General features: G+C 42.9%; 1 protein-coding gene across 3 annotated transcripts; it reads right to left on the reverse strand.

The window, feature by feature from the left end:
* On the reverse strand, nucleotides 1050–23870 carry PRDM1 (PR/SET domain 1). 3 transcript variants are annotated; one of them, XM_018053115.1, is made up of 7 exons: nucleotides 23304–23870; nucleotides 21455–21694; nucleotides 14956–15075; nucleotides 11204–11456; nucleotides 4994–6114; nucleotides 4425–4553; nucleotides 1050–4079 (listed from the first exon to the last, which is right to left on the reverse strand). In XM_018053115.1, exons 1-7 carry the CDS (start codon nucleotides 23343–23345, stop codon nucleotides 3507–3509), a joined length of 2478 nt encoding a protein of 825 aa, XP_017908604.1. In that variant the 5' UTR covers nucleotides 23346–23870; the 3' UTR covers nucleotides 1050–3506. The 3 variants fall into 3 exon arrangements, with proteins under 3 accessions (XP_017908604.1, XP_017908605.1, XP_017908606.1); XM_018053116.1 differs by lacking the exon at nucleotides 23304–23870 and adding an exon at nucleotides 21965–22249; XM_018053117.1 differs by lacking the exons at nucleotides 14956–15075; nucleotides 21455–21694; nucleotides 23304–23870 and adding an exon at nucleotides 11657–12682.

Here is a 26536-nt window from a genome sequence, read left to right on the forward strand (position 1 = left end):
AATATAAAGAAGAAACATTAAAAAAAAAAACACTGGGCAGTTTTGAGTGTCTAAATATAAGCAACATTATTTTCTTAACGTGCATGGTACCATGAACTTGGTAATGGGGGAAGCAGCAAACATGAAAACCATTTGTGAAGGGCTTTTAGGCTTTTTTTCATTGAGGGCACTAACACTTTTCTATAAGTATCTCTCCTATTCATGTCTACCAAGTGAAACTCAATTTTTGCCTTTTGTTTGTGACTGGACAAAGGTTAGTGTCTGGAAGTGTCAGTGGACAAGAAGTAGATCCATTCCCAACACATGACCCTTGGGACCACATGGCCAGGCTACTATGATCCCTGGGCTTCATACTCAAAGTGCCCAGAGGCCTGTCAAACAGCTTTCTTGAAATTTGTTTTAAATTGCACAAGTGGCAAATCTACTTCCTGAGTTAAAATGTGAAGGGAAAAAAAAATACTGTAGCGCATAGGGCAGAAAACCCACGCAGAAGATTCCCTACGGTTCCCTGTGGGGTGTTGACCGCTGAAGCAAAGACAACGCCACCAATGGGCAACGTGCTCCTCAGGCCCCCAGCGCTCCCCAGAGCCCCTCACCCATGAACTGGCTGGGTCCACACACACATCCTGGATCAAGGCTAGGATGGCATTTCTGGACTTAATTCAAGTCTTCTTCACCTCGCTACCACCCCACTGCCCATCAACTAAGTAAAACAAACAAAAAAGTCCAACAAAAGCAAACAATAGCTGGCTCATGCTTGAAATGCTTTTCTTAGAAGACATTTTTATGGCCCATAATTAAAGACAAAATTCTTACACTGTCGATTTATGAGAGGCAGGTGATCAACTCTGTCAGATCACTGACAAATGCAGTCACCAACGGAGGTGGGAGAACTAGGGAATCGTCTCTGGGGGATGGAGGATGGGGGTGGGGACATGAACAGGAGGGAGGTAAACTGTCACGTTCAGAATTTGTTCTAAGGCCACCCTTACAGTATGGTTAAGGTGTTGCTCCCTCACCCTTCATTCAAGACGCTGGACAAGCACTGGTAAAGCATCAACATTTATATTTAATTTACATTTTGACAATTTGCACATAAATAACAATGTAAACCAGTACGTAAACATGATAGTTTGTTCTAGCAAAGTAAAAAGCCAATAACTTTGGTCAGTTTTAACTTTGAGTAGAAGAAAGAAAAAAAAAACAAAAAACCACTGTTGATTGTGGGCTCAACATTCACATGTAAGAGGCCTCAGAGGGAAAGTCAGATGGTACAGAGAATTACGAAGTCTCAAGCCACTGTGCAGGTCTCAGTAAAAATTTCCACTAACAAGAAAGCACGAGAGGGAAAAAAGAGAACAAATGAGTGATGGGGAATAGAATGTATTTGATGTCAATGTCAGAGTATGATTCTTTCGTTTACTTATAATCAAGGACTGTTTGTCAAACACTGTTGAAAAAAATGTATCATACTGTCAGTTTCATTATTTAAAGGAACAGATCAGTAAGGCTCTTAGGTTTCCCTGGATTATCCTAAATTTGTTGTTCTCTTCTGTAGGCTGACATTAGTTGCCACAGACCAAAATGCTTAATATATAATTAACCAGGTTGATTAGTGATCCATCAGCTATTTAAGAAGGAAGGAGAGGAAGAGAGAGAAAAGTTACAGTGGTTGATGGGATTTCTATTTCTGGGACTTGGGTGTGACCACATCAGAATGTGACAAAAAAAAAAAGCTATCTTAGATTGTCCTTAATAGTTAAAAAAAGGTATGTCTCTTTCTCCCTGGTTGTTATGCGGTCCCCACCTTTGCACCAAGATTTTAGGATCTCTTACAATACCAAAGGGGTGCCCAAGCTCACCAATGTAGTTGTGAGGTCATTGAGTGTTAATTAAGCAGAGAGTCAGAAAGGGTTTTGTTTTTTTGTTTTTTTTTTTTCTTTTTTGCCATTAGGAAAGAAGGATCTTTTACATGTTTTGGCTCACAATTTTAAGTGGTTATAAATATATTATATATACATGGTATAGTGGTATAAATAGATTTATAAATATACATCATTGTCCGCTACACCTTGAATGCCAACGTGTCATCTTTGGGCTTAGCAGAGGACGAGGCAGAATGGGACGCATTCCATCTTTCTGGCGCATGCATGCTCTCTCCTCTTGAGTAGCAAATCATTAAAGATGCCATCACTTCCTGCACTACTGGACACACTCAATGAGGTAACTGTTGTTGAACAACTTTGCAATGCCCTTTCTTCTTCAATTAAATTAACCATAAAACGTAAAAACACAAATACTGAGGAAAGTCTGAGTTGCACAGAAAAAAACAAATACAACTGATGTATTGGGGACAGGAATGTTCATTACCCGCTTTGACCCTAAGACAACGAGAATACCCGTTTTCCGGTTTTTGGTTTTTAAAGTGTGGCCTGAACCTATCTAACTCAAATCCTTCCTGGTGGAGCACCATGCTTGTGCAATTTTGACGTGATAACAAAAAAGACCAACAACAAAAACACCTGGACTCATGCCCCCAGACCTCACCCATACAAAACCACCTGTGCTTTGGAAACATTTTGCAGTGGTTTTAAACATGGCATTTTGTCTTCTTCACATTTTCAGATAATACATTGGGATGCTCAAGTCTCATGGCCACTGCAAATGGTCACATGACTTTGGGGGTGGGACGACGCTGTTTTTTTGCAGAGGGAGACAGACTGGCAAAGCCTTCTTACCACCTTTCTGGTAAATCCGTGATTGGGGGCAGGAATGCTGAACTCTCTACAGAAACATACAAGATTTTTATTTCTTCTACCTATTACTGGGTAATTCTGCAAACATACCCCCAAATTATGTTCAAATGATACAAGGCTGTTCAAATAATATAATCCTGTGAACGAACACATCAACTGCCTAACTTTGGCAATACTCAAACCTCACTTTCAAACCATTATTATAGAGGGAGGTTGACTGAAGTAATGTTATCTGTTTACTAAATCTTAGATACTTAAAACAGATGTGCAGAAATTATCTACAAAGAATGGCCACCAGACAAAAATATAACACTTAACTCAAATTACAAGGAATTCTTCCAGTCATTGTAAACTTTTTTTAATTATTGCTTTTTGAATGATAAATTGTATAATAAATTATGAAGGATTATCATTGAAAAAATAATTATGGCTAGGCAATAGTCTTAGCAATGGGGAGGCTATGCAAACATATTCACACAAATATTCAAAATACAACAGGTTCAAATATATAGATGGGGTGTAAGTAAGTATATATAATAGGTATATATATTGTCTTTGCCTCATTTATGCCCTGAGATTTCAGTAACTTTGGGGTTCCTTCTTTAATTCCAGAGAAGTGAGGGAAACCATCTGCTGTCAGGGAGAGCTTTGCAGAACTGGAATTATGTACAAGCGCTTGCGACGGGCACCCTGACTCGCCAAGTCGTAAGTTAAGAAACAAGACAAAACACCTTTTGTTTTCTGAAAATCTTAAGGATCCATAGGTTCAACTGTTTCTTGTTTGACCTTTACAGGTCCCAGAGGTAGTGGGTTGCTGTGAGGCAACTTCAGGAGGGGCGGCTCTGTTGACTCATAGAGGCTACACCCTGAGAGCAGTCCATTTCCCATGTTTCTTTGCAAAGACACTTTCAGGCCAGTTTCTTCCTTCTCTTTTCTGACCACGGCCAGAATCTCGTTTTCCACCACAGAGGTCACGTCGATGTTGTCCTCCATGTCCTCCAGCCGGTCGGCATTGTCGCTGATGTCAAACTTCTCAATTTCTTCGTTGATTCTGGTCAGGTCCTCCAGAGGCAGCACAGTGGCTGGGGCCACAGGACAGTGCCCCTTCAGGTGGACCCTGAGGCTGCAGAAATGGATGTAGCTCTTGTGGCAGTGGGCGCACTTGTGGGGCCGCTCCCGGGTGTGTAGGCGCTTGTGGAGTTTCAGGTGCACAAACTGGGTGAACTTGGCAGGACACACCTTGCACTGGTAAGGTTTCTCTCCGGAGTGGAGTCGCAGGTGGGTCTTGAGATTGCTGGTGCTGCTAAATCGCTTGTGGCAAACCTGCAGTGTGGGGAGGGAGGCAGAGGAGGGAGGATGGAGACCAGAAGGTTAAGAGCTGCCAAGGGGAGGTGCCAGCTGCCCACCCACACAGGACAACCTGGGAGGGGAAAGAAAACTCCCTGTGGCCCCTCACTGCAGCATTAGGCAAATAGGGCAACGTGGGGACGCTCCCACAGGGTGGTATTTCCCTCCCCGACCATTGTCCACCCAGTGGAAGCCAGCTGTGTCATCTCAGCAGCAGCCTAAGGAAGGCAGAATTCTTGTGCTGGTTTAGGACACCAGGAGGGTGACTGCTGAGACACTGTCTGCAAAGGTCGAAAGTTCTACCCAGAAAACACTGCCCACCTGGCATTCATGTGGCTTCTCTCCTGTGTGTACCAGGTAGTGTTTCTGCAGATGGGCAAGCTGAGTGAAGCCCTTGTTGCACGTCTGGCATTTGAAAGGTCGTTCTCCACTGTGCACTCTGAGGTGGACCTGGGAAGAAGCCACAACACCTTAGCTTGGCTCCCACTCTGCAGGCTGTAGGAGTGAATGTCCCGGCTCAAAGACTCAGGGCATTTAGGATGCAAACCTCTTAAACACCAAGGTGAAGTCTTAGAACAAATCAAACCCCAATGTGAGTTTCAGAACACTCTGTCGTGTCTGAGCTAAAGAAAATCACAGGCTAGGCAGGGACTCCACACTGATCCTCTAGCCCAAACCCCAGATGTTTATTAATCAGAAGACACTTGGGGGAGGGGAAGTAACGGGTCCCAAGCTGCGTGGCCGAGGATGCCATGCCTGGGTCTTACACGGAGGAAACCGCAATCTACAACCCGCGGGAGGTTTAAGTACTCAGGCGCGCTGTGTGTCCTCCCGGGGACAGACCGCGCGTTTTGGGGGGTGGGGGTAGGGGGTGACCACGCCAGGCCTACCTTCAGATTTGAGAGCTGCCCGAAAGTCTTGGCGCAGACGTTGCACTCATACTTGATCTTGCCGTTCTGCTTCTTCAGCGGGTAGGGGAGCGTCTTGTAGCCAGTCATGTTTCTTTTGTTCTTGATGAGATTCACGGCCTCCTCGCCTCCCGGGGCCGCAGCAGCCGCTGAGGTAGCTTTGGGCTGCACCACGTGCTCGGCCGTGGCGGCGGTCCCGGCCGTCGGGGAGCCACTGGTGGGGGTGCAGGCCTTGTCCTTCAGGCTGGCTGCCGCCCCGGGGAGGGAGAAGGCACTGTGCGGCGCGGGCACCAGCACCTCCCGGGGGTGCTCGGGCTGCAGCAGGCGGCGCGCCCCCTCTGAGGGCAGCGAGCTGGGGAGCGAGGCGGGCGCCAGCATCGGGGGAGGCAGGCCGCCCCCGCCCAAGAGGCTGCTGTACACCGGGTACAGCCTCGGGAAGAGGCCGAAGCTGTTGAGGCTGTTGATGTTGCCCACGGCAGCGCCCAGGCCGTTGCAGTTCATGCCGTAAGGGGGCAGCAGGAACTTGGGATAGTGCGCATTGTAGGAGGGGATGAAGGCGGGCGGCAGGTGGGTGGGCGGCCCGTAGCCGGCGAAGGAGCCCAGCCCCTCGGAGGCGGCCCCGTAGGGGGCATTCAAGTAGGCGTAGGAGTCGCGGGCCTCCTGGGGGCCGGGGGCCAGCGGCGACACCGTGTTCCCGGGGCTGCTGTGCGGGCTGCAGCTCTGCAGGCTCCGGTCCGGGCTGCTGCGCGCCGAGGGGCTGGGCGTCGCGGAGGACGGTATGGGGGAGTGAGTGACGTAGGGCGGCCGCTCCATCCCGTAGCATCCCAGGGGTGCTTTCAGAAAGTCTTCCGGGAGCGGGGCGCGAATCGGGTACACCACGCGCGGGTAGAAGGGCATCTCCGGGCTCCCGTCTTTCCTGAAGTCATCCGCGTCCTTCTCAGAAGTGAGGGGTGAAATGTTGGAGCGGTGCAGGTCCTTCCCTTTGGAAGGGCGGGAGTCGAGTTTCAGGATCTCTTTGACGCTGTACTCTCTCTTCGGGACACTCTTGGGGCACAGTTCATGCTTCTCAGTGCTCTGCTGCTTTGGACGGCCCTGGGTTTGTGCTGAAATAAAGAAAGGGTGATGATTACTCAGAGGGAGACAGAAAATTGAAGCGACATTGCCCAGGCTTCTCTCTCCTTGAGCAAACCTGAGCCCCAGCTTCCCCAAGAGGGCCACCTGGCTTCTCAACACCCACTCATTCTGGAAGGCTCATGCCACTCCAGTTCCTCCTCAGCAAAACCGGGTCACCGGTGGCATCAGTCAAATGAATAACATCGTTTGGATGACTGTTTCCACTGGTAGGAACCTCATGATAGAACAGTCTTGTTCAATCTAGAATAGGAGCGTATCTCCATGAAATACTGGGTGTGGGGTGTCACAGGTTAATAAAAGTCAGTTTACCTAAAGGAAATCAGCACACCCTGTGAACCAGATGTGAAAGATGAAGACTCATTTCAAGTAATAAGCAGTCATCAATTTTCACCTCCATTCTTGTTTAATACGAATTTGATAAAATCCTGTTCAAACTGCCTCTGTCAAACCGATTAGCAAGGTGATGTGAACCCTTCCTCTGGATTTGCTGACACCACCAGAATTTCACTGAGGCTCCGGGTCTCACCAGGCTCCCAGTAATGCTGTCCCCCGGAATCACAAGGTGTTACATAGTCATCGCTGCCAAACCACAAATGGCACTTTCCGAGCCAGTTCAATTACTTAGAGCACCAAAGAAAACAGGCAGCGAAGATGAACACACTTATTCCAAAAGATGGCATATTATTACTCGGTAAATAGACTGTTGAGGAACAGCAGCAATGTTCTTAAACAGGGCCTGTTTACGACAGGTTCTCCAGGCCATGCCACCAGCACTGCTCCCTCCAAACATGCAGAACGAAAGATGCTTTCGGGAAGACACCAACCAGCCAGAGCTGGGAAAACCGACCACTCCCTGCTCAGCCTTCCCTGGAAACCAAAAGTAAAATACAAGCTGCTTGGTTGGAGCTCTGGTTACTGGCTGGTAGGCACTCCAGCCTGCACACTTGCCCTCAGTGTAGGGAGAGACGAAGGATCAGCTGTGGGTTTGTATAGATGCCATGAGAGGCAGGAGAGCTCTTGGCCTCAGCCTGAGAAGAAGGCAGGCTCGGGGGACCTTGCTAAGCCTCCGTAAAAGCATCATTTTGTTGTCCCTGCTTGATTTAATGGAGAAGAACTCTAGGCTTGATACCTGATAGGTCTAGGAATGAACTCTGTGGACTCCAGAGTCTGAACTCTTCAAATCCATTCTCTAGGCTGACAGGCTTGAGGGATTCGGTTCCAGTTTGAGAGCCCCCTCAGAATGTTATCTCTGCTGGCTGTTATCAGTTACTCCCGGGTGAGCCCGAAGCCCCAGAATAAACACAGCCCAGACACTATCAGGGAAGATGCTGATGGGGGCAGTGATGGAAAGCTTGTTGAGGGAGAGGGATTTCTGAAGCCATGAAACCAAAATAAATAGCCCCTTATCAGACCAATATCAGTCTTTCAGTGAGGCTCAGCAGGCAGGAAGTTCAAATTGTCACTTTTGTTTTTTAAAGCTGAAATGGTAAAAGAAGAGAGACAACTAAGTTGGAAAGCAGATAGGCAAGGCATCTCACAGCCACAGGAGGGAATTTTGAGGCAAAAAAAGAATGATTTGGAGGCAACCATATAGACTCAGGTTAAAAAAAAAAAAGACATAACCCTAAAAAAAAAGAAAACACAGAAACTTCACCATCACAACTTTCTGCCATTTTTATGTGGCAAATTACATCTAAGTCTCCTAATTTTTTCTAGTAGCTTCAACACTCTGGGTTCTAAAATTCAATAAATTAAAGCTATAAGCAGGAAGTTTTAATCTGTCCATAGCACTGCCCTCTATTTAGTCAGGTGTTATTGCTGAGCATCTCCATAATCCAATTATTGAACTGCTGCAGAGCTAACAATCAAGCCAACAGCAAGAAAAAGTTGGAATTTATTATTTTCTATGCAAAATACTGAGCAGAGTGTGCCTAGTGTATCATAGCTCCATGATAAATGTTCAGTATCTCTTACACCTTCACAAAAACACATTTGTTTCCTATTAAAAAAAAAAACAAAACAATATCCACAGAGCAATATCAGCCCCCTCAGGTGTTCTAATGTGTCAGTCACGGAATCTGTGCACATGTCTGCTAAGTCACTTCAGTTGTGTTCGACTCTGTGCGACCCTATGGACTGCAGCCTGCCAGGCTCCTCTGTCCATGGGATTCTCCTGGCAAGAATACTAGAATGGATTGCTGTGCCCTCCTCCAGGGGATCTTCCTGATCCAGGGATCGAACCCGTCTTTTATATCTACCAGCACTGGCATATGGGTTCTTTACCACCAGTGGCGTCTGGGAAGCCCTCGTGGAGCCTACATGAAGGTATATTTTAAAAAAACCATCCTTCAGTAGCTGAGTAATCAGTGGAGCTGGTGTCATTTCTGACTCTCCCACTCAGCAGCAGCTTGAGTTAACTTGAAAAAGAAAATCAAGATCTGTTTTTGTTCTTAATTCTTTAATGGCTGTAGGCGGACGGAGTCATTTCAAGAGTGAACTGCTTCTGAAGGCTCTGAATGGCTTAATTATGCCGACTCACATTTTCGATCTATAATAAGAACCCCCAAGACTATAAGAAAGAACCTAGAAGTTCTGCAGTAGGCAAAACAAAGTCTGTTTTCAACTGAAACTGAGAAAGCAGATTAACATTTAGAAGTCTATAATTTGGTCAACTGTTTTCTAGATGGGCTAGTTAGATAGACTGAAAAAAAAAATATACCAAAAAAAAACACAAAACCTTGGGAGGATAAGACTTAAACCTAATAATTCCTACTCCCTATTTTTTTTTTTAATAACTATATGTGATTTCTGGCTACTTATTTTTCTTGACCTCAGTTTTCTTCAAATCTCTTCTCCTCAAAACTCTACCAACTGAACCATCACTGCCAGTTTAAAGCCCTCACAGAGATTCTGACACAGGACTCTACTGTGCATGAAACATGGAACCCAACACAACTCATTTGAAGACACAATCTACCTGTTAAGCCTGATGAAATAGTGGAAATTTTCCTGATCAGCATCTCAATCATGTTACCACACCTAAGACAACTGGTTTCACAACAGGCAGCAGGAGTCTTGGCTTACTGTGACTGGTTATTGTGAACTTTCATTCTGTACTACGAATACTGGACAGTGAATGGGTACCTGAAAATGTTCAACCACCATTTAGAAAAAACTCTGCATAAACAACGACAGATATTTGAGGGAACAAAGGTGTCATTTCATAGAGAACGTGACAGTTCCTTCAGAGCTCAAAGAATAACCATTTGAACCTGAAAAATTCTGTGCTGAGCCTTTTGCTGGGGAATAAAAATGCAGGCCTTTAGGACCTTTCTTTGTGCGGAAGGAGGTGAGGGATGTATGTGAAAAAACTTCTTTGTGGTTACTGCAAAAGTCACCAAGGTGGGTCTTTTAAAATGGAGTTACAGTTCAAAGAAAATAAAAAATCAGTCTTTTTTCTGAATCCATGAATGATGAAGCTCAAGGAATGGGAGGAGACCCTCAAGAGGAAGCTGCGGCTATGCTGAGAGAGCCAGGAAGCAGCAGCGCATGCTCCTGGGGGACGGCCTGCTGGAGTGCAAGCTGCCTTTTACCACTGGGCCTGGCACCTCAGAGACGGAGAGAGCAGAGGGGCTCCTGGGACGCTGGGCACTAGTGATACAATGGGGACTCTTGCGAGTGCTCAAGAGATGAGGGAAAAGACCCACCACCATTGGCCAGGACCTGATTATACCTACTATGCTCAAGCTGGAAGCCAATTTGTTTCCAAACATTTCAAGGTTTTTTTTCCCAAACCTCAAGGGTGCACTATATGTGTGTATGTAAGGACCACAAACACAAATTTAAAGATATTATGGTAGAGGTCTTTAAGCTTTTATAGCCTTAGCTTTTCAGAAAACTACAAATATAGTCTTGAGATCATTGGGAGAGCAGTCAACTAGACAGTGTGGGGTGAGTACCAAACAGCTATAGAGTTGGATTATACCTGACTAGGATAAGTAATTGGTTTGTTAATTGGCTAAAAATTTAAGTCAAATTCTAATTTATGTTAATATTAACATCCATCCCAAAGGTCTGAAAGGCCAAAATGTGAACTAAAACAATTTAGACTCCAGATAAAGCAAATGGGACAGCAGAGGGATGATTGATGAATCTGGGTAAAGTGTTTCTGGGAATTCTTTGTACTGTTCTTCCAACTTCTCCTTATGTTGGAAATGAGATCAAAACAAAAGCTTACAAAAATTTCAGCATTTAGATGCCAAACTCTGAAACCAAAAGGAGCTGATTTTAAAAATCTGCTTTAAAAGCAGTCTGAGAATATACAACTATAGTTACAACAGGTTGGAATTTTATGGTAAACCTTACATCATTCCTAGAGATCACTTGAGAATGACTAAAACAAAGTAGCCTTTTGCAGAGAGGTCATGACAGCAACTTTAACCAATAGAAAAGTAAAAGCTTATAAACCTAAGGAACTGAAAATTTGTTAAGATAAAAGTGATAGGTGGTTACTGTAATACCGATCAGGAGATCAGATAATTAGGTTTTTACCATAAGGAAGGAAGCGAAGATATAAAATCTTCAGGGTTATCCATTTCGAATAAGATTTGAAAAATTATAGCTCCAAGTTTTTTTAGAAACAATTTATGTTTCACATCAGACCATAACTTGATAACTAAATGCGCATCTACATTTCAAAGCATATTTTAAGCACTGACAAATTACCACAAACAAGGAACTATACCTTTCATCCTTGGCATGTCAGAACTAATCTCTATTACAATATAATCCTACCTGTCCCCTTTTGGACAGATTAGCATTGGACCTTTATTTCTTCCTGTACATTCAGAGTTGTTCTTAGTAGATTTTAAATGATCAAGTTTCATTATAGGGAATAGAGACTGAAAAAAATTGTTTTTCTCTCCCCAGTGCTGAGTTTAAGCCACCTACTTGGCCCATCAAATGAAGCCATGTAATTAAACAACATGTTATTAGTGCAAAGGGGGCAGAACTGACATTACTAGCATTTTTAAATTTTTTTTTCTGTAATCCACTTACTGAGATTCATCATTGTCAGCTCTCCAGGATAAGGGTAGTGAAGCCTTTCTGCAAAGTCCCGGCAGTACCACACAAGAAGCTCCTGGTTGGCAGGGATGGGCTTAATGGTGTAGAAGTAGATGTTCATGCCGTTCTGACAGGCGGCCAGGTTCTGCTCCCGGGCAGAGTGTGCTGGGTTCACGTAGCGCAGCCAGTTGCTCTTCTCCTCATTAAAGCCATCAATGAAGTGGTGAAGCTCCCCTCTGGAATAGATCTGCGCAAAAGAGAAGAGAGACATGGAAAAGAAAGCCCCCAGTGCAACGGAAAGCTTGCCAGCCCCTCTGAGAATAAACACAGCAAGTGTGATTTCTGGTCCCTGACTGCCTCATTAGAAAAGGAAATCAGTTTAGCCGGAGTTATCTTGAATCAGCAGAAATAAGGGAGGAAACAGGGAAGGCACGCTTTGTCAGTTACCTTTTCCATTTCAGTTTTAGGGTCTTTTCATGTTTGGGGAAAAGCTACAGAAAAATGAAACACAAGATTTGGTTTAAGGAGCTGCCGCACCTAGTACTCTATCTGGTAGCGCAGTGAATGGCACACAGGCAACACTACTGGCTTGAGTTCCGATCATTCTGACTTTTAATGCTTTGAGTCACTAGGTATTAGACCAACCCGACTGAGTGCGTCAAACTGAGTCTCTCAGCTTTTTCTATGGCCTCTGTACTTGCCGTTTCCTACACCCCCGCCCAAGGCTTAAACTCTGCAAACATCCTCCACCCCCAAGCCTCATAGTCCAGCAGTAACACTTGTTCATATGAATACTTGGAACTTTGCCTTTTTGTGGAAACGCTGGGTGGGGCCAAGGTGAACTTCACCTGCCATAACAAAGTGAACACTGGGACAGAAGCCAGCATCTGACAGTCTACTGAGAAGTCACTTTTCCTCTTGATTAATGTGTTCGGCCTTGCGCTTTTCTTCCAAGGCTGAGGAAGGGAGAGGGAACCCTCTTATCTGTGAGGAGGTTGGCTAAGACACCACTCACAGAGCCATAGGGTTTGTGTTTTTGGAAGAAGAGGTAAAAACCAAAAAGCAATACAAAATGAGAAATTCAAAGTTTGTCCTAAAGTAATACTACTTCTGGTTAGCAGATATCTTCAGGCCACTCAGTAAAAAGGTAAAGTCTTACTGAAATGACTATAAACAGACCCTTTACCTTCCCCAGAAAGTTTCTCTTTCCCTCTTTTTAAGATATAGCAATCTCATCTTCAGACTTAAGAAAGATCCTTACACATATACAAGCAATACCTGGTTTTCTGCATCTTGGAGGCTCCAAGTCATAGGGCATGATTCACAGCAGAAGTTTTGCTCTAACCGGACAGCAGGTCATTGCTTTGTTCTTAGTCACATACTGACTATGTTAATCTCTAAAGTGTTTCTGAATTTCGCTCAAACGTTATCAGAGACAAAAAGGAACTCTGTCCCTTTAACACAGGCAGTAAACACCAGAATCACTTTCTTTTAAGAGTAACTTCCTGTAAATTGTGAAGGGGGAAATACATGTGGCTTCATCAAAGCAGCTTGTGAGAGCTTTTGCGGTGTGTTTTGTTAAGAGAAAATGGAACAAGGCTGGGTGAATTCTGCTATCAAGAGGGGTTTTCAAGTTTGTTTACTCTGATGTGCAAACTTCCAGGAACACGGGGTTCCATCACTCTTGCACTCTTCGCTGGGCGGAAACTGCTTTCTAAAGCTTCGGGTATGTTGATTCCAGTCAGTCTTCCACAGACTACAATTTACTGTATCCTCATTTTAAAACAGAAATGTCGATGCCATGAAGTCACACACACACACACACACACACCCACCCACAAGAAAATAAAATAATGATACGTCAGATGAACACTGCTGCCTATCACCCTCCCTTTATTTCCATATATTATCAAGAAGATTAAAAACGTGCTGACTCATAGCACAGTTACAAGAAATGTCACTGGTTTCTCAACTTGAACATCCCTTCTCTTCTGTGTGTAATTTGCATGAAACTTTTTCTTTCCTCACAACAGATGTTCATATTCCTGCCAACAAAATCAGGATGCTTTTAACAACATGTGGGGAGTTATCTCCTACAGTATCCTTTGCATGTGAAGGACCAATTCAAGTAAATCCTCTCAGGGAAAGCATTTCAGCTACTTAAGAGTGAATCTTCAATAAACTAGGGAACTGAGACAGAGATAGGAGGTTCTTAAATATTTGTCATTTTTTTTGAAAGGACCATGCATTAACCAGACTAATGCTGGATTGTTTTAATTCAGACCTTAGACTCAAGAATTACAAACATCTATGGCTCACTTCTCAGAAGACCTTATTGGCAATAAAGGCAAAAGTGCACTCACATTTTACCCATTATTAGTCAGGTATTAAATGTATTTTAAGTATGAGTAATTATTAAATTTGTGAGCACGCAATTCATAGTGGAAAATTCTCAGTGATCTCTTTTGTTTGGAAAATAGTAAAATAGATTTCTTAAAACACAAAACTTCCTGGGTTTAAAAAAAAAAAAAGCTTGTTTCTTAGGACAGCTTCTAGGTGATCACAAAATACAGGTCTTTTATAAAAATACTTGTCCAAAAAATATAAGCATTCTAGGAAAATCCGACCAGAATAAGTATAATATGGACTTCCCCGGTGGCTCAGTGGTCAAGAATCTGCCTACCAACGCACGAGACACAGGTTCAATCCCTGGGTCGGGAAGATCCCCTGGGGAAGGGAATGGCAACCCACTCCAGTATTCTTCCCTGGGAAATCCCATAGACAGAGGGGCCTGGTGGGCTACAGCCCATGGGGTCACAAAAGAATAGGACACAACTTAGCGACTAAACAAGTATAATACAGTTTTTGTTGCCACCATGCAACTGTTTCTTGAAAGAATTTCAATAAAGGTTTCCCAGGAATCATGTACATTTTATGCAAGTCTATATACATACATATAATTGCTTTTAAATTTATTTTCTAATTGAGGAAATGGAGTATCCAGAGACATGGATGGGAAAATGGAAAACGTCCACTTTTTTCTATTCATTCTCATCCAGGGTCTTTTACCGAAAGATTCTATCTAATTAGCTCACCTGTGAGATTCTTTCTAACTGTGATATTCCAAAGGAAACTGGATTGACTAGATGGGATGTTAAAGGAAAGTTTATCATCTTGAATGTTGTAAGCATTTCCTTACACTATGGAATAACTTATGTATTGTCAAATCCAGTAGTTTCATGGTACAGATGCATTTAAACAGGATGAGCCTTGTAGTCCATTTCCATTCCTCCAGTACCATCTTCTATTCATCCTTCCTAAATGGCATTTATTTTCAAGGTAATTCATTTGTGATTACTCGTCCATTCAATTAAAGTTAAGTCAGCAAGAAATCAAGAAGGGGTGAAATCTAAGGTGACTCATTACTACTTCCTTGCACAGAAATGCAAATGAACTTACCCTTGAAGCAAGCAGCAAACTGTTTCCTTTCATCACAAAACTCTAATGAATCGCAAAAATTAAGATTCACACAGACCACCTCCTTCACCCCAACTACCTTCAAGCTGTGTTTCCCAGGCTGAATTTTGAACCAGTTTCGTCACAATTGCTTAGAATTCCCTGTGTCCATGGGGACCCTGAATATTGTGGGGAGCTCCAGGACAGTTGAAAAAGGAAGTGACCCAGCAATTTTAGTTTCATTTTTTCCCCCTAATACTTAATGAGTAGGGAAAAATTTCCCTACTTACCCGCCAAAAATATTTCCTGTTGGCGTTCTTGGGAACTGTATCACTGGTGTAGATTTCACCTATTAGAGGTCCAAAACGTGTTCCCTTTGGTATGTATTCTTTACTCACCACTCCAGTAATCTAAAGGGGGTAAAACACATGAAACAGTGAGTTCAACAGTAAAATATGAATCGATCTTTTCATTTCAATGAACTGAATTGTCAAATGGTAATACCACCAATAACAAAACTGTGCTATGGAGAGCAGACATTAATGGTGCCTATATAATTAACGAGCTTGACTTTTGGGGAAGACTATCTGTTAAACTCACAGATCATCAGCAAATATTCAGCCAAGTATAACAGTCTAGTTCTCTGGTGACTGAGGGTCCAATATTTTTTATTAATACTTTTTATGCTAGAAGAACAGAGTGGGTAAAACTATTCCGGTTTAGAATGAGTTTCGAATGCTGCAGAATTAGACAGTCAAGGTTAGATCATTTTAGCCCGTTCCTAGTTTCCTATTTCTTCTTCTCCCTCAAACCATAAACACAGTGTACTTAAGGGGAATAAAATAGTTTTAACCTCAGAAACCAAAGTAATGTTCTTTGGTTGTTCCACAAAGGGCTAAGGAACCAAAAACAAAACATAATATATTTTTTTCATTCCAGATGAGGTTTTTTTTTTTTTTTCCCCTTTATTTATAACTTGTAAGTTCTCTTTGGTAGAAGGAAATTCTTTCAAGTAACTTTGCTCTTCTCTAGCATCTTCTGCTCAACCAGTGGTCTAAAGTCTTCCTTTGAAATGGAATTTATACCTAGGAGAGCTGTGGGTTCTAAGATCTGAGGAAATGACTTTCTTAGACTGGATGGATCACACATTTGACTTTGGAGGGCCTTGCTAAAAAGAAACATGTTAACTATACCAGTTCCTCCCTGATGGTAAATTTCTTGGGGTGGGAGGTGGGGTTTTAAAAAAAAGTCACCAACCACTAATCAGGAAGCAATTCATCATTATTCAAAAGAACTCTGTAACAGTCCCTTACAACATTTTGCAGTACATTTTGTTTTGTTTTTTTATTCACTCACTTTCCCATTTTGATTTTCTTTTCACCCAAAACAAATCACTTACTGAATGCCTTATTGATATGGACCAAGAGGAGAGGTAAAAACATATTTATTTCCAGTTTTTATTATCCCTGGTGGCTCCTTTTTAATTGTGCACCTGAAACGGTAGGCCTTTATATATGAATCAATAAATGTTTGCAGTGGAATTTAAGATTTTGGTTTTGATATACACTGATACTTCATTAAATCGCATCAACAACTGAAATCTTTGTTTAAAAGGATACAGAACACACCTACACGCTTGTGACAGACCAGTCTTTCTCATATACATGACTTAAAAATTAATTTTAAAAATTTAATATTAAATATACAAGCCAATGGAGCATACCCAGACTGGAAAGACAGAAAAAAAGAAAATTTCCTATACCCAACACAAGTTGAAACAAGGCTGGTGAGCTCGAGTGTTATTTTTGGTCCGTTATGAATTTCTGGCAAGAGCTGAAAAAAGCAGATGTTCATTTCATTCTCCTCCCCTGCCTCATTTACATCTATCTGCCCTTTCAATAACAGTTCATCGTTATTGGCATATGTTGGCAGTATAGCTCTGAGGAGTACTTTATAAAAGTCTTGAGTTAAAAAAAAATCCTAGAGCTTAGGTAGACTTATTCAGAGGTTATTGTTTATTACATATTATTGAAATGAATTTGAAAAATTCATGGAATTGGCTTTTATGGCAGAAATCACTTGGCATTCATATCTGAGTGATTATTCCATAATATTAAAATGACAAACAGGAAAAACAAATAATGTCATTCACTGGTGAGCCAATAATTAGCAGTTGATATTTTCAACATATCCACTTTAAAGCAGTAATTTTTAAAAAGGTACTCAACTGGTTTATCAACTTTGTTTTAAATTATAGTCTCTTGCAGACAATGTCTTGGGAGTCAGAGCTTGATTACCAACAAATAGTATGACATCGAGGTCAGGGTTTTTCTCCTGAATTGCCATTCTTTTAACCAATGGGCTTCGTATTCAGCTCTCAATCCTACACTAAGAAAATATACAACATTTTCTTATGGTCCGAAAGAAGTCAACCAGCAACTTGTTGCTACAAAAGAATTTGCAGAAGACGTACGCCACCAAACATCTTTGAGGGCAGCCATTAGGAAAGTCACTGGAGAAGATATGAGAGGGCATTAAAGGGCTCCATCAATAGCCATACAAATACAACTCACCAGATAAGACAGGAGAGCAATTTGTCTGGAAAAGGAGGTCTAGGGAAATCCTCAAGTCCCAAACAAATAAAAGAGCCTCAATACCAGATTATCTTTACAAATGAGACAGAACACTAATATTTTAAGTTCTGAGATCCATAGAGCTTTGGGTACTTATATACTCACACATGAATAAATAGAGACACCAAATCATAGAATTTTGAGGCTGGAAGGAACTGTTTAGCTCATATACGATCTGTATCCATTCCCAGTTCAGCACCCTATCTCACAATCAGCACCTTCATCTCAGATCCTTATCTGAGAAATTATTCAAAGAGGACGTAAGAGCTATAACTAAGATTCCAGCTCTAAGACTCCTGAGCTCAGCCAGGTAACCGGAGCGGGGATCAGAACCAGGATAGTTTTTAATGGGAAGTAAGTGACTAAATCCTACTTCTCCCTCTGGCCCTGCAAAGATCTGGATGTGAATCTTAGCCAACAACCAACAACGTTCTATCCTTGGAGCCAGCACATAATGTAGGGAAACCTGGTGTGTGCCTTGAATTTCCCAGAACTAGAAGGACTAATTAAGAATGTGTTCACCTAAGCTCAGGAAGGAAACTTCACTGGAACTGACCAGGGTCCTAAAGCATCATTGCTGGGCCGGGACTCCTGTGTGCCTCCCATAAATCTACCAGCGAGAGGATGCTGGCCTTCACACTTCCCTGCCGGCCTGCTCTTCCCAGCTGTGTGCTCTGTGCTGGGCTGACCCCTACAGATCTATCAACAGCCTCAGTTACACAACATACCCTGAAGTCCAAGACCTGCAGACAAAAAATAGGGCTTGTTTTCCATTTTACGAAATGAAGATGTCACAACTTAGTATGGGTGGACTAAGAGTGCTGAATGAAAGTTTGATAGTAAGGAGAATAATTTTTTTAAAAAACAAATTCCCTCTTTACGAATATATGAATACACATGAATCTCATTGAGTTTCAAGCAGAAATATCATTCAGGTCTAACGATGGTTTAAGTATCCTCACCCCAAATTATATTAAAATCATTTTAATTACTAGCTACCTCTTCCCCTCCCCCTCAAAAAAATGACTCATTAGATTAAAATTCTATTTTGAATACAAGGATATTTGCATTGAGATGGTTAGTGCTCTGTAGTGAACCAAGACTTCAGCCTGCACTTTATTCCATTGTTTTTAAAAGGGGATGGAGTGGAAAGAGATGTTTTTGGAAAGTTTCCTTAATTATCTTTATATTAAAGGAAATGCCTGGTTACATGGTCTCCCAATAAAAGGCAGTATGAAGAGGGAATTGCATATTATGGCGAGATACTTTTTACAGATGACTTAATAATGGACTTCAATCAAAATGGACACTGAGTCCCCATCATTGGCCTGATGTTTAATTGCCACATGACGCTGGAGTTCAGGCTCAGAGCCACAGAGCCTCTGAATTCAATGCAAGCAAGCTCAGTTCAGGCTACGGCTTCTAGAACAGAAGTGTTTAAATCAATCTTTCTGTGTTCAAGTATTCACAGTAGATTATTTCAGGAGATCAAGGGGAAAATCCCCCTAAAAGAATAACCCAGCAGTTTAAAAAGTTTTAAAAGTTTTTTGAATAGAACATCTATATTTGGTTTGCGTTTTGGAAATAGGAAGTAAGAACAGCCTCATTAAAGGTGCAAAATGATTCTAAACTAAATCTAAAAATGAGGGTCAAGATCAGAAATATGGTTTGTATGTTTTGTTTTTAAACCAGAAAAAAAAAAAAGGTGCTGACACATAGCACAAATTCATAATGAAAAATGGTCTTGTTAAAAAAAAAATCCCCAGGATGTCAGCACATCAGTACATAATGTAACATCTTCTGCTACTTAAATGAAAACATTTAAAGAAGGGCAAGATACATCAGTCAGATAAAAACTACATGTACAAAGGCTTTTTTCCTCTTTCCAGGGCTTGTGGGACTGAAAGAACTAACTGAATAATGATAATGTAAACATTTCATCCATTCTGAAGGTTCCTGTCCTAGAACTGGTTTGTAGCTATCATACTCTCAATGGCTCAATTTCACAGTTCTCTTTCACCATCCTGAAGGAGCTGTCCTTTTCCAAAATGCAAAAAGGAAGGAAGGAGAAACAGGAAAGCAGGTACACATTACAGAGGGAGCTTAGGCCAGTATTACACTTAAGCTGGTTTCCTGCTTACTTTTATGATGAAGAACTAAAGACATACTGTTCTCTTCAAGCATGTCGGTAAAATCAAATAGGAGAAAATAGAATAAGAGAACCCTGACTTCTTACTAGGTTTGTTCTGAAGGACCCTCCTTAGGAATACAGGTACTGTATGCGTTTTCAGTGCTGAACTACGAAATAAGGAGTTAAACATGCAATGAAAAAACGCCAAACAAGCTTAATAAAGGATTGGTCTGAAGTACGTTAAGACGATAAATAAAACCACAGTGACACCAAGAGGGGCCAGTGTAGCACAGTGTAGAAGCATTAGTTGGAAAGTCTGAAGAACTTTGCTCCAAGTCTGGCTCTGCCTCCAAGTATACACCTTAAGTACGTGCCTAGTCTTTTGAACTTTGGACTAATGATCTAAGGGCATTTTTTTTTCTATTTAGCTATTATTTTAAATAGAATGATGAAAATTGAAAGACAGGCTAAGAGCTGAAATGAAGACAATACTACAGAACTAAAAGGCAAGGATGAACCAGAGTGGAGGTCTTGACTTTAATCCCAAGCGGCTGGACAGGGCAACACAACACAATTAAAATCTGGGAACAGACCAGTATTTGGTCAAATTTGATCTGGGAAAAAATGCTACACTTTTTAAAGCCACAGACAAACCTTACAGACCCAAACAAATCCTACACTGATTCCATGGGCCGCAAACTAAGAGACTTTCTATAGAAAAGGGTGTTACTTTCACAAAAAAGGTGTAATTAAGGCCGACTTCTGGGGTCAAGTTTTTGGTAATGTTCACATACAAATACCATTTAAATTTTGCTTTTCATGAAATTAGCCTCCTCTTTCCCAGTAGGAAAAACGGGGAGGTGGGGGGGAGTTGAGTTTTAATGAAACCCAAAGCAGAGTTGCTCTATTTAATTTTAGACAGCTGTGTCACCCCTCACTAACAACACTGAACTCAGACACACCAACAGGAAAGAGACAAAGTATTTCCCAAATCAGCTCTCAAAGCCTTCAAATACTGTTCCTTCGGGAAGGAGGAAAGTGATTTGACATGGTTGTAATGAACAGTCCCAGGATGGAATTCTGGACTCCTATAGCACAAGACCCCCCTGTCACGACTTTCTGAAGGCAGTGACAGATTGACAGTGAGCCACAGGAATGGTGGTGCTAAGTCTGTGGTGGGGTCAATTCCTTCAACTCAGCCCTGCAGTCGACCCACGAGAGCAACTGCAGTAGCTGAAGTCTCAAAACAAGAAGTGGTTCTGCAAGGTTTTTCACAGCTAAACATCACGCCTTGCTATAATCATTATATAAAAGGGTAAACACAAATCCTTCGCTCATTCCAAGTTTGGGTTTTCAACCCCTTTGAAACAACAAAGAGTGTACCCACTTCAGAGGCTAAGAAGGAATTGGCCTGCCAGCCCTGCCAGAGCAAGGGAGCTGCTGCAGATAAACACTGGTTAGCTCTGAAGTCATCCGGACAGAGGACACTTTTACATGAACCTCTTCTCAGTTTACACCATCACTTTAGTTCATAAACACGTCAAGGTTTTGAGAATAATTTTAGAAACCCAGCTAATAAAGCTGGCTCGTTAAAAAGAGACTAAAGCCATCTCGTGACCAAAAGGAGACAAAAGAAACGTGGAAAACATTTTTTTTTCAAAGAAAAAGTTTTCTCCCTCCAAAGCAACTGTACTGGGTGATGAGGGCCAGTGAGTCCAGAGCGGCCAGGAAACTTTCTCGAAGCTGCTGACAATTTCACCCACCCCATGCTGCAATTCGGCTTTTCTAAGACATGTCAACTTGCCAAAAGATTTAACTGTTTACTAATTAATATGGAATAGTCAAGAGCTGGAGAAAATAAGCAGGGACAGACTTAGGGCAAGAGAAGGCAATGAAAGAAGTGAATTAAGTGATCAATTATTTACTGATACTTACAGATTCTCACAGATATACAAGGCCTCAAAGGCAAGTAGGGAGATTTGGCATCAGGTGCCAATCTTCTTCAGCAAGAAACCAGAGGCTTACCTCTTTGGTGTTTGTGGCACATTTGAAAAGCAGATTCCTCGGTAAGGAAGCCTCTGCCTGAACCGAAGTGCCTCCTTCCACACCAGAATCCCAGGGGTGGTCATTCACAATGTATGTACACTTCTCCTCAAACTCAGCCTCTGTCCACAGAGTCATATCCGCGTCCTCCATGTCCATTTTCATGGTCCCTTCTGCCAACCCTGGAACCTTCACAGCACTGGAGCTACACTTGGGGGCAGCCTGGAAGAGAAGGGAAAGGCCTTTAATCCCCATTGTCCCGTGGCTCCTCTAAGAGGCTATGACTAATACAGTCGTCTGAAGACTTTAAAAGCAGATGCAGAGTGCTTGGTACAGTTGAGTAAGAGCCAAAAAGCCGTATAAAGATTGCCTTGGAGAAGCAAGGTTTTTAAATGCTATCCTTTAACAACAACAACAAAGAATGTGGCAACCTCATTGGGGGACAAAGTTTAAAAAAGAAAAGAACCACCTCCGAACAATCCCTGGCTTTACCTCTCACAGCAGAAAAATGTTGTGGGCGCCCAGTCCTCTGCCCCAGGACGCCTGGGGTCATGGCCGCCAGACCCTCAACGCTGTGGAAAAGCTGCCTCAGAAAAGTGTCACAAACAAGGAGAGGAAGAGGAAGGAGCTCTGTCTGCCTCTGAATGAAGCTAAAAATGGAAAGCGCGTGTGGTGCAGGAGCGGAACCCAGCCTGCCTTTTCCAAATGGGGAAGACTGAACTTTCCCACCAGCTCCCAACTCAAAACAACTTTCAAAACAGCTTGCCCCCCCCCCACACCCCCTCTGCAGCGCGATCTCTTTCATCCTCTCACATGGAAGGCTGAAAAGGACTGCATCCTGCCAGCATCACTGAGTTGCAGCTTTTCAGAAACCATTTGGACCATAGGAAAAGAGGAGGAAAGATGGGGGTGGGGGGCAGGGGGCAAACTCCCCCCAGTTTCTTTTGACTGTGGGTATCTCACGCCAGATTGAAAAAGCAAAAACAAAACATAAAACTGTTCAATAGAATTCCCTAAAGAGAATTCCTTTAGGGAGCCCTCAGCTACAAATAGCACTTTCCATTTAAATCTGAAAGTGTACGAATTCCCAGAAGTCACTGATGGGCTACAGTTTACTGTAACTAAAGTTATAACAAATATAGAAGACTCAGAAGACAAGCTCTGCTTCCACTTGTAAAGTGATAAGGGTATTCCCGCAAATCCCCCCCTCACACGCAGGAAAAGTGCTTTCCAAAGAGAGAGAGAGGGGGTAAAAAGGTAAACAACGCCTGCAGTGTTTTCCCATACAGACGTGTGGGGGGAAAAGTAGGAACGTATTAAAAAGGAGTAGGGTATTATTTCCCTGTAAGAACGTGTCCTCGTTAGAATGTAAACACAACACTGTCCAAGTCCTTCAGGGTGGCTTTTCCATTCTGTTTCTTCTCTAAATATGATGACCCCCCCTTTTTTAAAAATCAGATGCGAAGTTGTCCTTCCCTCAGTCACGATTGAAACAAACGTGCTTAAGTCTACGTAGTTGCGACACGTACAGTCACGATGCCACATAAGTGTTAAAATAAAACCAAAATTTAAAATTAAGCCAACGCGGAATAGTTACTTTGTTGGACGGGGGTGAGCCGGAGTCACTATTGAAATTTCAATGAACTGACAATTATGCCTAGAACTGAAAGGGTTAATGATTCATAAGGAAAAAGTCTTATAAACGTTTGACAGTGCTAAGTGCCCCAAAGCAGAAGCATTTCTGGTTTATACTGCGACTACGTTAGCCGAAAAGGGGTGGGGAGAGTTTTCAGATCAATTTCAGAATGAAAAACAAGATCAAGTTCCTTACCAAGGTCGTACCCACACGTTTTTCCAAGCAAATATCCAACATCTGAGATAAATGTCGCTCATGCCTAAACAGTCCGCAGTGCTCCGCGTCCCCTCCGGGCCGAAGGCTGGCGCGCACCGCGGCGGTGCCCTTCTGCTCCGCCGCCCGCGCCCGCGTCCCGGCTCCCGGCGCGGACAGGTGCCGCGCTGCTCTGCCTCTCCGCAACACTGGAGGGCCGAGTGTCACGGCTGCGCTTACAGTCTGGGTTAACCCGGCCGGCGGCTCGGCCCTTACCCCCTCCCAGCTTGCAGATTTCCCATTCGTGATTCACTCCTACCAGTCGCCTGAAGAGGGGGCGTGGCCGCACCTGGCCAAGCCGCGTCGAGCTCAGCCTAGGGCTTTCCCCCCCAGCCCGCGAGCGCCCAGAGCTTCCTCTCTCCGTATCTGAATTTCAACATTTACTTGGAATCGTGACTTCCCTTTGAAGGCACTTAACCTCCGCGTAGACTCGGACTGTATTGTATTCTAAAGACTCCAGACCGCCCTCCTTCCTGCTGCGGCTTTGTGAGGGGGCGCACATTCCTTAAATTCAGGGAAACCTAAAAAGGATCTAAACTTGTTGGAGTTCCTCGGCCCAGGTCCAGTTAGAGAGTTTACAAAACTTACTTGAAAAGAGCACGTGAAAAAGAGCAATTAATTTGCATGTTATGAAATAAGATAGAGCTGTCTAGTCCTCAAGCTATTGCTTGGAAAATAAAGGACTCCTTCCCCCCCAACCCCCCGCCCGTCCCGCCCCCAAATTTGTAAGCGTCCATTTCCCCTGATTATTAAAGTTCATACTTAGTAAAACTGATTTCCCTCTTTCAATTATTTAGTAAATAGGGAAATACGAAAAAGTTATAATCCTACAGATTGAAATTTCTTTGCCTTTTCTCCCCTCCCCCAAACCCACAGGCAGAGGAGTGTGTTTGCAAAATGTAGAGCATTAATCTGTTTCTTAAAGAGAATGTGGAACTGATCACTGCAAGTGGAAAGCAGACAGAGGCAGTAATTAGTGGAGCTCTTCCTTGGGAGCCCTGTCCGGCTTTTCCTCCAGTCCCAGTCAGTCCTCTGTTGAAGGAAGGACATCCTGTGATGATGGCATACAATGTCCTGTTTGTTTATTATTAAGAGCGTGGACCCTGCATTCCTGCTTCTCATTACAAAACAAACCAGATGCTTTACTTCCTTCAATGGTCTTGTGCCTTCAGCAAGGAATCCTCTAATTCAGGGAAACAATCATGCAAAGGGTCCATTTACAGCAGACACCCTATTACAAGGACTGTTTAGATCTTTGTAGCACAAGTCCCCCACTATTCCTGCTGCTTTTCTATACGTGGTGATTTTTAAAATCATCTCTCCTTCAACCTGAGGCTGCAGTGTCTTTTCTAACATTTAAGTACACATGTGATACACACCCACGTCCCAACAGACATGCACACCCCCACGTACACACACCCAGTCCCAGCCTAATGATACCAACTTAGTCATACAATGAAGTGGACATGTGAGTATTTGTTTACAGGAAGAAACAAAGCCAAACAAAGCCCAACTCAACTATAAAAATATTTATCTTTAAAATTTCTTTTCTCTCTTTTAGGAAACATTTCTAGAATTTTTTTTCGTGGGGGGGGGTGGGCAGGTAGAGGGGCGGTAAAAGATTATCTGGCAGGAAATGGTATTTGTGTCTAAAATCCTTCCTCAATCTCTGTAGTAGAGAACAATTAAATTCCCACTAGGGGACATAAGTAACACAGTCCCTATCACTGCCTGATGACCTGTGATTATATGTTAGGCCAGAGGGGACGCTAGCACCCAGAGGAAACAGGACTTTGAATTGGCAAATGTGCTAGGGGGTATAAAACTGAATGGACAGTTTGTTAAAAGAGTTCTCAGAAAGCTCCAAGATGATAATTAAACAAGAGAAATCCAGCCTTCTCGAGAGGGTTTATTAACTGATGCTGAGTCAGCGCCACAATGGGCAAAAAAACCCCCGACGTAGTCACACTGAAGGCCGGCCTGCTGTTCACTCAGTCTTGCCTGCAGATGTTAGAGTATTTCACTTCCCTTTTAGAATCAAACTGTTCTTAGGCCATATACACCCTCCAAGGGCTGGTGAGTCAACCACAGTGGAGGAAGGAAAGGGGCAAAAAGTTGGATAGTTTAGATGGGAAGAGGCTATTTTAAACCAAATATTTACTTTAATGACTTGAAGATGCCAGTGAATCAACTCACTGTTAATTAATATCAGCCTGCACTCACCTTCAGAGGTGGTGAAATGGGCTTGAGTCTAGGGAGGACGCAAACTTCAAATACCAGTGTGGGGCTTAAGCCAGGCAACCCTAAAATTAGTTCCAGGTGCTCCAGCTGAGCTGGAGCAGGCACGACTGGAGCTTTCAAGAAAAAAGACACACAGAGTGTTGAACTAGAAAATCCTTCCAATAATACCAAAAGCACAAACCTAACCATTTTTATTGTAATCATAGCAGTCAAAGGTTGGCCATAATATAATTTAAAATGAAAGCTGCAAAAAAAAAAAAAAGGAAGAAAGGATAAAGGAAAGAAGCAAGCCCACTCATAAGAAAAAGTAGGTTCATATAGTCACACCTAGATATGTCCAGCACAAAAGTTCTGGAGGAGAAGAAGAGGGGGTGGCCTTCTGAACTTCACTCCCCCACTCTTCTAGAAGGCCCGAGCATAACATTTAGAAAGCTGACAAGCAGGCAGATGTCAGCACTGGTACTGCTGTGCAGAGAGAACTATCAGAGGCTGCCACTATCTGGAATATTAAGTCTCAAAATGTTCATTTCTAAGTAATGCCTTGGTGCACTTTTAGTCACTATATTATTTCCCTCCCTGTTAGAACACCAAAAAAAAAAAAAAAAGCCAACCTCAGTTACCTTTATTAATCAGCATTTCTCAGGCAGAGTTCTCTCCTTAAGAGTGTTCACAACGGCAGCAAAATCATAAATGATCCAAACAGCTGGGCTCTCAGAAACCCCTATCTATTCCCTTTGGTGGTGTCATCACAACGGCTTGACAAGTCTACGCTCTTCGGTCTCAGCTACTGGGCCTGGCCCATCCTCGGTGGTCTGGGAGTTGCAATGTAGGCGGCCAGATGAGTGTGAGTGAAGACTCTTGTAGAATGAAAGGAAACTGAGTACCAAATTTGGAGACCTGACTCCACTTGGGGGAAAAAATTTTTTTTCTTTTTC

The sequence above is a fragment of the Capra hircus genome, chromosome 9 (genome assembly GCF_001704415.2).
Source record: "Capra hircus breed San Clemente chromosome 9, ASM170441v1, whole genome shotgun sequence".
In the NCBI taxonomy this organism is placed as follows: Eukaryota; Metazoa; Chordata; class Mammalia; order Artiodactyla; family Bovidae; genus Capra; species Capra hircus.